The sequence below is a fragment of the Vipera ursinii genome (assembly GCF_947247035.1).
Source record: "Vipera ursinii genome assembly, chromosome: Z".
NCBI classification, from domain to species: Eukaryota; Metazoa; Chordata; class Lepidosauria; order Squamata; family Viperidae; genus Vipera; species Vipera ursinii.
In genome coordinates, this window is record NC_139517.1 from 12,208,382 (window position 1) to 12,223,188 (window position 14,807).

Genomic DNA, 14,807 nt, shown 5'->3' on the forward strand with positions numbered 1-14,807 from the left:
CCTTTCGGCACTTCCGTTCTAAGCAAACAGGTCTACACGCTAAAGTCCTCCCTCCTCCGCGAAGGTTTTCCTCATAGGCTTCCCGAGACGAGAACGGAAGAGTTGAAGATACTCACCAGAAACGCGCGTTTAAATTTTTTTTTTAAAAAAATTACGATTTTGAGGAGGAGGCGGCGGCGGGAGACGGGGTGGGGTGAGGTGGGAGAAGCTTTTGGAAAGGAGCCCCCCTTGCCTGCCATAGAGAAAAGGCGGCGCCGGAAGTCTCTTCCCGTCTCACCAGGCCGGGGGGAACGCTTTAAGGGGTGCACATTTCCTGTTTCCTAGCAACAAAAGGAAGTATTTGTTGTTGCCCTCTCCTCCGGGACGCTGACCAGGGAATCCCGGGGTCTCCAGGCGAGAGGCGGTGCGGGACCCGTCAGGGAGCGGCTGGACGTCCGAGCGGCCCGGAGGATTGGGCCTTGCCCGGCTTTTGCCTTCCCCCACCGTTTGGTTTCCCCTCGGCCCGCTCCGTCCGTTGCTCGGCGAAGAGCTCGGCGGCTCTCTTCCCGGGAAATGGTGCGTCGTCGCGGGGCCTCTTTTCTACCTCAGGCCGGGATCCCGCGTGGACCGTGAGCCCGTCCGCCTCGAGAAGCCGCCCGGGAAGCGGGCCCGTGGACGGGGAGCTGCCTCGCTCGCGCTCCGGGATCCGAAATCTCAGGGTTTTTTGGGGGGAGGGGCCCGCTCGTCGCTGCTGATCGCGGCCTCCTTCGACGCCCGAAGGCCGCCTCTCCCGGCGATGCCTTAGAAAAGCCTGGAATACCTGCGGGTTGCTGCTGCTGCTGTTGTTGCCCTACTTGAACGGGATGCTTCCCGGTGGGATGTCCTGAAATGCACTGGAGTCTACGGTTGGCGGTCCAGCTCCTCGCCTCTCTCTCTCTCTCTCTCTCTCTCTCTCTCTCTCAGCACTCAGGGTCTCCTCGTGTTCTTCTTCGGCCTCTGGGCCCGAGGCTTCTTCCTTGATACCTCCTGCTCTGAATGAAGATGGGGCTCTGAAGGCCTCCCTCCATCTCGAAGAGTGTTGCCTTTGAAGGACTTGGCTCTTGGGAAAGCCCAGGGGGTTGGTTGTTCCCCTGCTCTGTAGCTTGAACTCAGCCCCTTCCCCCCCCCCTCCCGGAACGGAAAAATCAACTTACACACCCACTCGTCGCCAACTTCTTTTGTGATTTGTGCATGTTTTAATGTACATTAAGATGTCCGCCTCTTGGCCGCGTTCCCTGTTTTGGGAGGAAGGACGTTTGTGTCGGTGGCTCCTGATGAATGAACGTTGTGCTGCTTTGGTAAACTCGGAATGATCGGACAGGTAAGGTCAGGTATGTGCGTGCACGGGTGCGTGCACGCGTTCGCTTGTATTCAGTGCATAGTCCTTCCAGTCTGGTTGCCATCTGTTCCCATTAACTGCAGTTTGCGTGGTGAGGTTCAGGGATGATGGGGGGTTACAGGCCCAACCATCTGGAGAGTAAAGATTGGGCAAAGCCTGGCTCCGGAAGAATGTAATATAAAGTTTTTGTGCGCTATAAGTCTTATTTATTATAAAACCCATGCTTTTGTTGTTGGGTGAGGAAAAATTTAGTTTAAAGTACTTCTTCCTTTTTCCTGGATCTCTCCTTGTGCCTTGAGATTAGAATAAAGTACAGTAATTGGGCAGGAGAAGGCAGACACACAAGGAAATTTCTGTTATTGAGCAGAACAAAAAAATAAAAGAATGACATCTGGTGAAATCAAACTCTGTTATGGGCACTGAGATATCTAGTTTATTAGACCTACCTAAGATATCTAGTTTATTAGACCTACCTAAGGTCTAATAAAACTAGTGTTTTGTTCTGCTTCAGAAACTCCTAAATTTCTGGCTTATAGTCTCGGACCTAAGTTAGTTTCCTCTCCCTTTCAAAACACAATTGTCAGTCTTTCTGTTTTTAGAGAACAGGAGAATTATAGTCCATTGTGCTGCAAGGCTTCCAATTGGAAAATGTTACTTTACATCGCTGCAACAAAAAACCAGTTCTAACACACCCTATCCACAAATTGAGGATTTCATAATTTGAGGTCACTTGATTTATTGTTACTTAACTATGCCCCTTCTTCTTACCTGTGTTTTAGGGCTCAGAAGCTGAAACTTGCTAATTTAGGTTTTAAAAAGCCAGTGTGGTTTACTTAGCACATTTGTTCACAGAGCAGCTTTTATTCTTGACACTACATGTGTTTGTTATAAAACGTCTCCCACCGTATCAAATTAATGCATAAAGGAAGCTAACAAGATGCATGTTATAAGAGCTTCCCCCACCACCAGCACCTCAAAATACCCTGAGCAATAGCCATTGCTATATTTTTGGGTCACTTCTTTCGTAATACGATTGTGTATTAAGAACCAAAGAGTGAATAATCAATATTCTAATACCTATCACAACCAGCCAGATATTTCCAGGAAGTCTACAACCAGGACATACCGGTAACAACATTTCCTTTTGTGTCCTGACATGACCCTTTTCTAAGAAGCTGGCATTCATTCCATTTTTATTATTATTATTTTTTGTGTGACTGGCAGTGTTTGTAATGGCTCCTTTACTGATTTGCTATTGGCTGGTTCCTGCGGGAAGACATTGCAAAAGAGGGAGGTGGAAAAATTAGAGCACATACATGTAACAATCGTCTTTACACAAGTACCCTCCAGATACGAAAATGCAGGAAGTTCTTGACTTACAACAATTCACTTAGTGGCGATCTGAAGTTAAAATGGCACTTTAAAAAGTAACTTACGATTGTTTTTCACACATAGACCCCTGCAGCATCCCCACGGTCACCTGATCAAAATTCGAGCGTTTGGCAACTGGTTCATATTTATGACGGTTGCAGTGTCCCAGGGTCATGTGATCCCCTTTTGCAACCTTCTGACAAAATCAGTGGGGAAGCCAGAGTCATTGACAACTGTGTTACTAACTTAACTGCAGTGATTCACTTTACAACCGTGGCAAAGAGAGGTCATAAAACGGGGTGGGGGAATCACTTAGCTGTCTCAGCAATAGGCATTTTGGGCTCAGTCGTGGTCGTAAGTCAAGGACTACTTGCGGTACCAAATTCATGAGCAGAGTCTTGCAGCTCCAACATATTAAGCGTATTGCATGGATTGAGCCACTACGGCTTGCAAACTGGTTTGCGGTTTACTGTGTTGGGTAGACCGTATTCAGTCAATCCTGATTAGCGTGGCTAGCCAAAGAAAAGTGAGGCAGCCACTCCATCCGTGCCAGGAGCCTGGGCTTTTCCCACTGATGAGGACCCCAAAAATTACTTCGGAGCCGCCAGATGAGAAGTCTGAAAGCACCTTTGCGGACGAGCCAACCTTTATTAAAAGGCACGCGCTTTCAGGAGCTGCCCTTGGAGTAGGTACGCTTAGTTTTTAAACTGGGATGGGGAAGAGAGAGAGAAAAACGGGTGGGTTATGCAGATGCGACTTCAGACACGATGGATTTCAAGTACCTTGTCCCTTAATGATTGTAACGGGTTAAAAACCCATTTTTGTGAGTGTGGAGATGAGCTGAAACCTTTTCCTCTGTGCGAGTTCAGCAGTTCCTCAATAGGAGGAGCTGTTAGAATCCTGTTTTTCCAAAACAAATCATTCGGAAGTCTGCTGTAAAGTGTCCAGGGAGATTAGGATGCAGTTCACAAAAGCCTGTGCATTTTAGTATTATGCCATTGGGGACTAGTCCCGATAGACACAATGTTTTTCCTGCTATCTTACTGGGGGTTTTCCCCTTCTTTGGAGGGTGGGAGCTTTGTCCCTATTTAAAAAAACAAACAAACACAACACTAAAGGTAGTCCTCGACTTACAATCACAATTGAGCCCAAAATTTCTGTTGCTAAGTGAGACGGTTGTTGAGTGAATTTTGCCCCCATTTTTAACAACCTTTCTTTGCCCCAGTTGTTAAGCGAATCGCTGCAGTTGTTAAGTTAGTAACACGGTTGTTAAGTGAATCTGGCTTCCCCGTTGATTTTGCTTATCAAAAGGTCGCAAAAGCAGATCCCGGGACACTACCGCCGTCATAAATATGAACCAGTGGCCAAGCATCTGGATTTTGATCACATGACCCTGAGGGTGCTGGCAACAGTCTTTTAAGTGTGAAAAACGGTCATACGTCACTTTCCCCAGTGGCGTTGTAACTTTGAACTGTTGTAAGTTGAGGACTACCTGTATGGCTCTTGAGGTGAGCTGGTGTAGTGCTTTTAGGCCCCGAAGCTAGAAACCAGGAGACTGTGAGTTGGACATGAAGCCAATGCAGTGACCTCCTCTCAAATCTAGGAAGAAACTAGTAAACCTCTGAAAAAACATTACCAAGAAAACTGCAGGGACTGGTCCAAGCACTCACCAGAAGCCAGGACTGACTTGAAGGCACAGCTTCCTATTCATGGAGCAGGAAGAGGAGGAAAAAAAATCTCTTTCTCTTGGCCCTTTTTCATGGTTCCTTTTGGTGAACTTCCATCCCTGTTTTTAAAGCTGTCTTTGAAACTGCAAGAATGAGCACCACGGTTGCATTTTTACACACAGTCAAGCTTGCAGGTGCTACTAATGTGGCTCAGACTTTTCCGATTGTGAAAAAAAGAGAGGACTGAAGGGAAGGGATTTTTAAACAGTAGTAAAGTTGCAAAACTATATAAATGGAGGAAGAAATGGGGAGGGGAACCAATTAAGAAACTGCCTCTCCATAATTAACATTTACTGCATTTGGCAGAGTTGTTCTTAATTAAAGGGATGTAACAGATGGCCGGCCGGCTGAATATTGTGTGTGTGTGTATGTGTAAATGACCCTGTGTAACAGACACTGGAGTTAAAAATGGGAAATATAAAATAAATGGAACAGCAAAAGAAGTGGGGGGAAACTCCACAATTATCCCATCAAGCTCTAGAGAGTGTTTCTCAACTATGGGCGTTTTTAAGATGCGTGGACTTCAACTCCCAGAATTCCCCAGCCAGCATGCTCACTCAGAAATTCTGGGAATTGAAGTCCACACATGTTAAGGTGGCCAAGGTTGAGCAACATTACTCTAGAAAGCTTTAATCAATTAGTAAAACTAAAGAGTGACAGAATAAAGTGACATATAGTGACAGTCTCACCTGTTGCCAATTGCCCTCAGAAAATTAGGCATCCTTTATGGCAGGGGTCTTCAAACTTGGCCCTTTTATGACTTGTGGACTTCAACTGCCAGAATTCCTCAGCCAGACACGCTGGCTGAGGAATTCTGGGAGTTGAAGTCCTCAAGTCATAAAAGGGCCAAGTTTGAAGACCCCTGCTTTATGGGGTAAAAGGTCTCCCGTCTCTGTTAAATACTGTAAGATACTCATAAGATGCCCAGGTTCTGTGATTACCAGTTGTATGGCTTCCTATTATACCGTAGCGCCCCCCCCCCTTTTTTTTTTAAGTCAAAGGTTTGACATGAAACCTGAACTGGAATTCTGTACAGAAGAAAAACTCAGTCTTGACTCTACACCTGGTGTAAATTTACACCTGGTATAAATCCACTTTAACTTTTGTGGATTTCAATTCCCAGCATTCCCTAGCCAGCATGCTGACTGGGGAATTCTGGGAGTTGAAGCCCACATGCCTTAAGGCTGCCAAAGTTGAGAAAAGCCGCTCTACGCAAAGATGTGATCTGTAGCATTTGACCATTTCTTGCACATTCTAGTTCCGGTAATGCTCACTCTGATCACGGTGATTCCTCCTCATTGCTGTCCCTCTTTCTCTCTGCAGGTCTTGGAATGGTTGGGCGAGAAGAGGGGACCCGAAGCCGTGGCATGAGACCAAGGGGTGCTTCCAAATGCCAGTGGCTCCCTTTTTAAAGGGAGCCAGGATTAAGAAGGACATTGGACGTGAGCGATGGCTGAGGGGGATGCTGCTCTGAGCAGTGAGCCAACTGTGGATCAGGAGGAACGGCCATACAAATGCAAGCAGTGCCCGCGGAGCTACCGCCATGCTGGCAGCCTGGTGAATCACCGCCGTACCCACGAGGTTGGCCTTTTCCGCTGCCTGCTATGCCACAAAGACTTCTCCAACCCCATGTCTCTGAAGAGTCACCTGCGCACTCATACGGAAGAGAAGCGTCACAAATGCCCAGACTGCGGCAGAAGCTTCCGCGTTTCATCGCAGCTTCCCAGCCACCACTGCCCAGCTCAGGCCAACCAGGAGCAGGAGGAAGAAGGCCGGAGCGATAACAGCTTCCAAAGGGGCCAAGGCACATCTTCTCCAGATGTTGACCCCCGTTCTGGGATGGAAGGCAGCAGCGGGAGCCTCTTGTCCAATCTGGAGAAGTACATTGCTGAGTCGGTGGTGCCAGCTGACTTTTCTCAGCAGGAGTTTCCAATCAAGATGGAACGGGAGAAGCAGGATCCGCTCCCGGGGCACGAGGAGGCTGGGGAAGAGCCTGGGCTGCTGGCTGCCGTGGAGGACGAGCGCCGCTACAAATGCAACCAGTGTGACAAGGCTTACAAACATGCCGGCAGCTTGACTAATCACAAGCAGAGCCACACACTGGGGGTCTATCAGTGTGCCATGTGCTACAAGGAGTTCTCCAACCTCATGGCCCTACGAAGCCATGCCCGTCTCCACTCAGAATATCGGCCCTACAAGTGCCGGTTTTGCCACAAAGCCTTCCGGTTGCCCTCGGAGCTGCTGAGCCACCAGAAAGCCCACAGCCAGGAGGAGAGCAAGTCCTGGGAGGATTCGGAGCACGACGTTTGGGAGGAGGACTCCATAGAAACTTCAGCAAAGTTGGACATCTATCAGCCACCGCCCGTGGGCACAGATTTTGGGGACAGGGCACCCTGCAGCCTTAAAGATACCTCCAAGGCTGGTGGTGGGGAACGCTGTAATCCGGATGGAGAGCTCTGCGTCCGCTGCGGCGGGACCTTCGCCAACGAGGAGGAGCTGAAAGAACACAGTTGCCTTTACCCAGAGGAGGCGGACGAAGAAGAGGCTGAAGGCAGCAGCCCTTTACAAGCAGCACCCAGCTCCAGCGAAGCTTGGGAAGCCCGTCTGAAGAGCGAGGAAGGCTTTCCCATGTTTGAGGAGCGTCCCTTCCGCTGCGGGGACTGTGGGAGGACATACCGCCACGCAGGGAGCCTCATTAACCACAAGAAGAGCCACCAGATCGGAGTGTACAGTTGTACCGTCTGCTCAAAACAGTTGTACAATTTGGCTGCCTTGAAGAATCATTTGCGGGTCCACCTCAGGTCCAAGCTCAACGCCTCGGCCCCAGAAGAGGCCTCCCAGCACCCGTCTGGGTTCCTGGACCTGCCGAAAGCGCAGGACTGCCCTGACGACTGCCCAGTCCAGCCCTTGGATGCCTGGAGGGGGCCAGCTGCCTGTCCCAAGGAAGAGGAAGAAAGGACTCTTGGAGAGGAAGAACGGCCCTACCGGTGTGAAGATTGCGGGCGGAGTTACCGCCACCGGGGCAGCCTGGTGAACCATCGCCACACTCACCAGACCGGAATCTTCCAGTGTTCCATCTGCCCCAAGCAGTACTCCAATCTCATGGCACTCCGCAACCACGTCCGTGTGCATTTGCGGGCTGCCCGCATGCGGAGCAAAGAATTAGGGGACGGTTTGACCTGCAGCAATTGCGGAGAGAGTTTTGAGGAAGAGGCTGAATTCCAGCTTCACCAGCTGCGCCATCTGCCTTGCACAGAGGACATTGAGACGGCAGAAATGCCTCGGCTTGGCGTCCTTCACTCTCCGGAAGCCGATCTTCTTCAGACTATTAAACAGGATGTGGAAGCCCTGGAGAATGGGACAGCGGTGGCCGAGGACATCCTCCTGGCCTCGGAAATGTCTCACGTTTGTCACCAGTGTGGGTTGGCCTTTCCTACCGTGGCTGGCCTGCAGGCTCATGCCGTGCAACATAGCAGTGGAGAGGAGCACTTGGAGGGGATGGCAGAAGGAACCGACCCACCTGTCCCCCTCCAGCGTCTCTACGGGTGCGACCTGTGTGGCAAATCGTACCGGCATTCGGGAAGCCTCATCAATCACAAGCAGACACACCAGACGGGAGACTTCAGCTGTTCACTTTGCGGCAAACACTTCCAAAATGTGGCCTCCCTTAAAAGCCACTTGCGTGGCCATCAGAGGCCCAGGAGAGGACTGTCCGAGACGCTGGTGACCACAAACGAAGAGACTGAAACTGAAAGTAGCGCTGCCATGCCTGTGGTTTTATCTTTGGCAGAAGAGCCGGGAGATAGTTGCAGCGCTCTGGGAAAAGATGCCTTAGCCAATGGCTGGCAGTCCCAGTCACGAGCGTCTTCCCCGTTGCCTGGTGATCCTGAAGCTCTTCCCTATCTCTGTGAGCAGTGTGGGCTGGGCTTTGACCAGGCTGAGAACCTGATTGACCACAGACAGACCCATCAAGCTGGCATCTACCAATGTTCTCTCTGCCCTAAAGAGTATCCCACTCTCCTTGCTCTAAAACACCACTTCCACGGGCACGCCAAGGCCACAGCACCCGGCCAGGAAAACCCGGTGGGCGAAGGCCACTCTGAGGAGAAGCCGTACCTCTGCAGCCTCTGCGGCATGATCTTCCCCAGCGAAGAGAGCCTTCAGCATCACCACAGCTTCTTGCACGAGGACGGCGAAGGCCAGAGCGACAGTCAGGATGTGCTGGAAAGGGAAACCGAAGAGCAGCTGGACGGTGCAGGGGATTCAGAGGAGGACCAGCTCCTCTCCCACATCTGCGGTTATTGTGGACAGACATTTGACGATATGGCCAGCTTGGAAGAGCACAGCAATGGGCATCTGGAAGAGAAAGCTGCAGCCTTGGCTGATACCTCCATCCAGCTCCGGCGAGCTCCGCGCATGGAGGATGACCCGCCCCCTCCACCCCCACCTTTGGTGGAAGCACTTCCTCTTGCCGATGACTTGCTGGACAGCCGGCCTTACGCTTGTGGTCAGTGTGGCAAGACCTACCGGCATGGTGGCAGCTTAGTCAATCACAAAAAGATCCACCTAATTGGAGATTACCAGTGCAGTGTCTGTTGCCGGCAGTACCGTAACCTATCTGCCTACCGGAATCACCTTCGAAACCATCCAAGGTGCAAGATGAACGGCAGCATCGCCCAACTCCGGCAACCGGTCCCTGTTGCAGAAAGAGGGCTGCCTTGCCCTTACGAGAGGCTGAAGGAGGAGCCTTGTGGCGGTTCCCCAAAAGGAGAGGCTCCTCCAAGTAATTCTTTCCTCGCCTCTCCTGTAGGAAAAGAAAGAGTGGGACAAGGAGAAGAGTTGAGCGCAAGCCTGCCGGAGAGCAGAGAAGCTCGGGAATGTGGTGTTCCTGGAGAGGGGAATGAGCAGGAGGAGGCCCACCCAGCAGTACAGGAAATGGAGACGGTAGAGGAAGAAGGAGCAGGAGAGGAGAAGGGTCCTCAGGCAGAAGAGGAGGACTCTCTCTCAGAACGTCCCTTCCAGTGCGATGTTTGCGGACGTAGCTACAAGCACGCCGGCAGCCTGATCAACCACAAACAGACCCACAAGACAGGCCTCTTCCACTGCAGCATTTGCCAGAAGCAGTTCTACAACCTCATGGCCCTCAAAAACCACAACCGCACCCACTTTGAAACCAAACGCTACCGATGTGCCGAGTGCCCCAAGGCGTTTCGGCTCCAAAAGCAACTGGTCAGCCACCAGCGTGTGCACCGGGACAGGAGGCCGGAGCCCGCTTTCCACACTGTCCAGAGGCCCCTTCGGACCAGGCGAGCTGGCAAGGCAGAGACTTTCCCACTCCTTCCGGCCACTGCTAAGCAGCGGCCGGATCCCGAAGAGCGTCCGTACAGTTGCGGGCAGTGCGGGCGCTCGTACCGCCATGCAGGCAGCTTGCTCAACCACCAGAAGAGCCACAAGGTGGGGCACTTTGCCTGTGCCTTGTGCAGCAAGGCTTACCCCAACCTCATGTCCCTGAAGAACCACCAGCGCATCCACTACGAGGTGAAACGCCACCAGTGTCCCGAATGCGGCAAGGCCTTCAAGTGGCAGCGGCAACTGCAGAGACACCAGCGCCGGCCTCATCCTTGCAGCCAGGTCACGCCAGGGCAAGAGCCCGAAAGAACTAAAGCAGATCCCGAAAGGGAGCAGGGGAACAGCCCCGGAGAGGCACCTGTTGGGACTTTGCAGAGCCAGCTGCGCCCCAAACGCTTTCGCAACCGCGCTTCCCAAAAGAACCGCAGCCGTGCGCGTACAAAGAAACGCTTGGAGTGCTCAGATTGTGGCAAAGCTTACCGGGCCTCCAGGGATCTGATGCAGCACCTAAGAAGGCATCAAGCTGAGGAAAGAGGGGATAGTCCTAAAGGCAAGTTGCTAGAGGACCCGCCTTACAAGTGTCACAGCTGTGAGCGAACGTACCGTCATCCTGGTAGTCTGCTTAATCACAAGAAGGCCCATGCGACAGGCCTCTACCACTGCCCCACGTGCCAGAGGGACTTCTACAACCTCCTGGCACTCAAGAACCACCTTCACATCCACACGGACAAGAGACACCACCGATGCCCCCATTGTGGCAAGGCCTTCCGGACGGCCAAGCGGTTGACCGCCCACACCAAGGTCCACGGCAGGTCTAAGGAAGACGAGACCTTCTCCTGCTCCGTCTGCTCGAAGACGTTCTTCCACCATCTTACCTTCCAGCAGCACCAGTTGTTGCACAGCAAGGTTGATGGGCACCGTGCTCCCCAGGGCAGTATCACGGGGGAAGGGAATTGAGGGTTGTTAGCCCACGTGGGAAGGTGTGCCAAGGATTGTATGGCAGGGAGATCCAATTACAGGGAAACGGGTTGGGTGGGAAGCTGGCTTCACGGGAACAATCGTCTGCACGTTGAAAAAAAGGGAGAGGTTAAACATGGTCATAGATAGGAGCCCTGGGCCACATCGAGGGGAGAAAAGGCAAGGAAAATCGGATCCATGATTCCCCAGCTTTTTTTTTTTCCTTCAGAAGATAGATCAAAAAAATCAAGCTGGGATAGCATGGAAGAGAGCAGACGATGTGGGACGGGGTTGGGGTTTTCTCCTATAACTGAATGTTACATTGAGCACATAGCATAACACATCTCTCTGGTGTCTCTTGGAAATATGTCCTATCTTTTTCTGTCCCGGATCCTCTTTGGGGAACTGACTTTTAGCACCCTCGGGACTTCAGAGGATTGTGGATCGACATTCTGCTATTTGCATTTTTGAGCTGTTTTCTATCCTTTTGGGAAGTCCGATGAGTAGCTAACTCCATGTTTAAGCTGCATATAGTATTTAAATTGCTGGGTTGTTTGTTGTTTTTTTTAATGGCAAAAGTACTGTCTCATAGGGAAAAACAAGAATACTGGGGGTGGGTCTCACTTTTGTTCCCGAACAAAGACTTAAAGAAGAAGACAATAACCCTTGGTGTGGAGTAATCTTTTTTTTAAAAAAAAAATTCTACCTCCTTCACTCAAAAAAATGTACCCGTTTCCTTGGTATGCAGGGAAACATAAAAATATGTTCGCAAGACATAGGTTTTGATCGCTTTCAAAACGGATTCTGAAACAAATGTTCACTAAAAGGTACTAGGGTTTATGTGGAATGCTTGCTAAAGAAACTTGACTGAAAGTTTTAGGTTTATGTGGGTAAAACTGGCTCTTCTTGGCAGAACCTCTGCTGGCTGTGATTTATCAGGATAGATCCTGAGGAAAAATTATTTTGGGATTTTTGTGAGTGAGTCATCAAGAAAAACCATCCTTCCATCATCTTCCGAAATTAATTGGACCTCTTACAGGCCTCTCTCTCTGGAGGACGATTCCATTTTCTTAGCCCCCCTTTTGATTCCTCCCCCCCTTGACCTCCTCCAAATGGGTTAGCCCACCATCCCTATCACCATTTTGGCTGAGAATGATGGGTGTTACCATCTTAAAGCATCTGGAAGAAGCCAACTCTGGGAACGCCTCTTGGCTATAGCTACCCTCACCACCCTTTGGATCTCTGTGGCTGGTGCAGCCAACTGTCCATCTTGTTAAAACAAGACATGGGATGCCCAGCTGAGGGGGAAAGGATGCACACAGGTCATTTTATGACCCAAACTCTCCCTTAGGGTGATTTTGAAGGCCAGACTCAAATCTCACATTCTTTATTTCTCTTTGAGCCAAATTGGGTTAGGTTGGGAGAAGCATCTGGTGTACTTTTTATTTGAAAGAACCTTTCAAAGTGCTCAACTTTCGGAGCCCTGTCACATCTAGATTGGTTTTGATTCTGCCATTATTTTGAGATGGCATGGAAGGCACTTAATTTTAATTTCTCTTCAATTGCCACTTTGCGTTCAAAATGCAGGGTGTGTGTGTGTGTGTGTGTCCCCCAACGTAAATAATATCATTAATATAAGCCTAATAATTGGGATCCCAGCTGATGTGGAAAGCTAATTAATCTTGTTCTTCATGAGATTTGCACAGGGCTTGGCACAGATTGTATTAGGCCTCCTTCCTCCACCTGATGCTTAGTTGTTGGGTTGTTTTTTTTAATAAGAAAAAAACCCTTCTGTTAAAGGCATATTTATTCTCCCATTCAGTCTGGACCTGAATTCCCCTGAGGAATAGTTACTAAGCCTAATCCTGCACAATATGAAGCAGTGCCCTTTATTTCTCCCCATTTCAGTTCTCAACAGGCAAGACTTAACAATGCTAATCAGTAGCAAGGTGGCTCAGGATCATAGGCCTGGTGGTCCAACACTGGGAAGACGACAGAGCAGGAAGGGCTTAGTGTTGATCTGGATGCAGATCAGATTGCAGAGAAAGGATTCTAAACTCACCCACCCACCCACCCTGGGGGGGGAGGGGGGAGGACTTTCTCTACAGCTCAGAAAACAGAGAAGGGAATCAACTTGGGTGGGCTTGTTTTCCAAACAACCTGAGGTTGTTTTAAAAGACCAGCCAGAATTGAGATGCCTTGAAACGAAGCATCCCAGATGTTTTCCCTGTTCTCCAAGGGAGCAGCCAGAGGTGCATCGAAGAGCTGTCACCCTCATAATCTCTAGAATTTCTAAGTGGTTTATAGCGACCAGCTTTTAGAATGCAAGGATGCGGTGGGTGGGATTTTGAAAACATTTAAAAAATAATAATAAGAGGACTAGAAACTTGACCATCACCAGGCTATCTTCTTCTGTTTGGGGTTGGCACGGGTACAACGTTTCACTACTGCTCTGAGGCCAGCCCCCAATTTTGTTCTCATTCAGGTAGAATTTGGTTCAGTGGAAGAATAAATGTTTTTAAGTAGGTCAGAACTCTTCATTTGTGATGAAAAGTTTTATAGAATTTCTAACATAGGCGGGTAATATTTTTAATAGGGTGTGGGAGGGACACGTGTTGGTTTATTTCGCCAGCTGAAATCTGTTTTTCTGCCTTCAATGTTTTATTCCTTACGGTGCCCAACAACGCCAGAATGTTTATGCTGCTGTTTTGGATAACTGACATTTGAGCTCTGGTTCAGCGAAAGAAAGAAAGAAAAAGACAAGAAACCTCACAAAAGGAAAATAAAATTTTTTGAGTTTCGTACGTTTTCAAATGCTTCCCCTCCTCCTTAAATGCTGGCACGAAATACGATCCAAGGCGTTATTGGATGTCATTAGATGTGAAAGCTCCTGGCTGGGAAGGAGGGTGGTGGTGGTGGTGAAGAAAGGCAGAATGGAAGGAGGAGACGTTTTTCCAGCCTTCATATTTTGCTGTGCTGACATGCTCTCAAAGCCCAGCCTTCCCAAATTGATACCGTCAATGGATGGGCTGGATGACAGTCCCTATCATCCCCAGCAAGCACACTGTCTGGCAGGAACTGGTGCTCTGGTTCAGGTTACCAAGCAAGGAAAGGCTTATTCTCCCCCATTAGAGGAAGACTTTGCCCAACTATGTTTAAAGGCCTGGGAATTTCTTTCGAAAGGTATTTGCTGCCCCCTGGCGCCCAGGCGTGAACTGTGGAAAAACCTCAGTGGCAAATAAATTGTTTTTAATTTTTAAAGTAAAAGTGCTTTCTCTGCTGTTTTGAATATACGGGGAGGGGAGGGGGGTCCCATTATTTTTAGGCAAGCTGGCTGAGGTCATCAGCAAAGCAGCAGACAGATCTGTTTAGTTTGATCTCACGAAACAGCCAAGTCTACCGTTGGATGAATCCAAGGCCTACCCAAGCTGCTCAGGGCCACTGTCCGGCCGTTAAGATTTTCTTTTTGTCATCTGTGCTGGGTCAAGTCCACAGAAAGTCACTTTCCGGTGGGACTTCCCATTTTGGGGGTGTTTCTTTTCTGACACTTGGGCCCCCACCTGAGTAAGGGGGTGTTTGCGAAGCCTTGTGAAATTAGTGGGATCCATTTCTAAGAGCTTGAAGCTTTGGCTCACCGATAGCATTCTGTAACACTGTGATGGGTCCAACCGTTTTCTAACATCTTGAATATCAGTTGTTTTGCAATTATTTATTTAGGTTTTTTTATAGATTAGAGAGATGATGATGATGAAGTTAGATGAGAGAGTGAAAGATGAATGATTAGATGATAGATCAGTAGGGGTGTGTGTGTGTGTGCGCTGGCTCTCATTAATACAGGGCTCCCCAATGCCTGGCTGCAGTCCGCTACTTAAGGACTGCCTCAAAACATGTCATAAAATCAGGTCCAGTCACATGGCAACCTGCTTAATGACCACAACTTATAACTGTAATTCCAGGCTCAATTATGGTCTTAAGTTGAGGACTCTCTATAATATTATCATTGAGGCAATATTGTGCTACAAAACAGTGGTGATGTTTGCCTTGCT

At 49.5% G+C, this 14,807-nt stretch overlaps 1 protein-coding gene across 1 annotated transcript; it reads left to right on the forward strand.

Moving 5' to 3' along the window:
• The first annotated feature begins 243 nt into the window (after positions 1-243).
• Positions 244-13,569, forward strand: ZNF646 (zinc finger protein 646). The gene is made up of 2 exons (XM_083378068.1): positions 244-1,339; positions 5,779-13,569. The coding sequence occupies exon 2, from the start codon at positions 5,905-5,907 to the stop codon at positions 10,759-10,761; it is 4,857 nt and encodes a 1,618-aa protein (XP_083234194.1). The 5' UTR covers positions 244-1,339; positions 5,779-5,904; the 3' UTR covers positions 10,762-13,569.
• Positions 13,570-14,807: the final 1,238 nt, after the last annotated feature.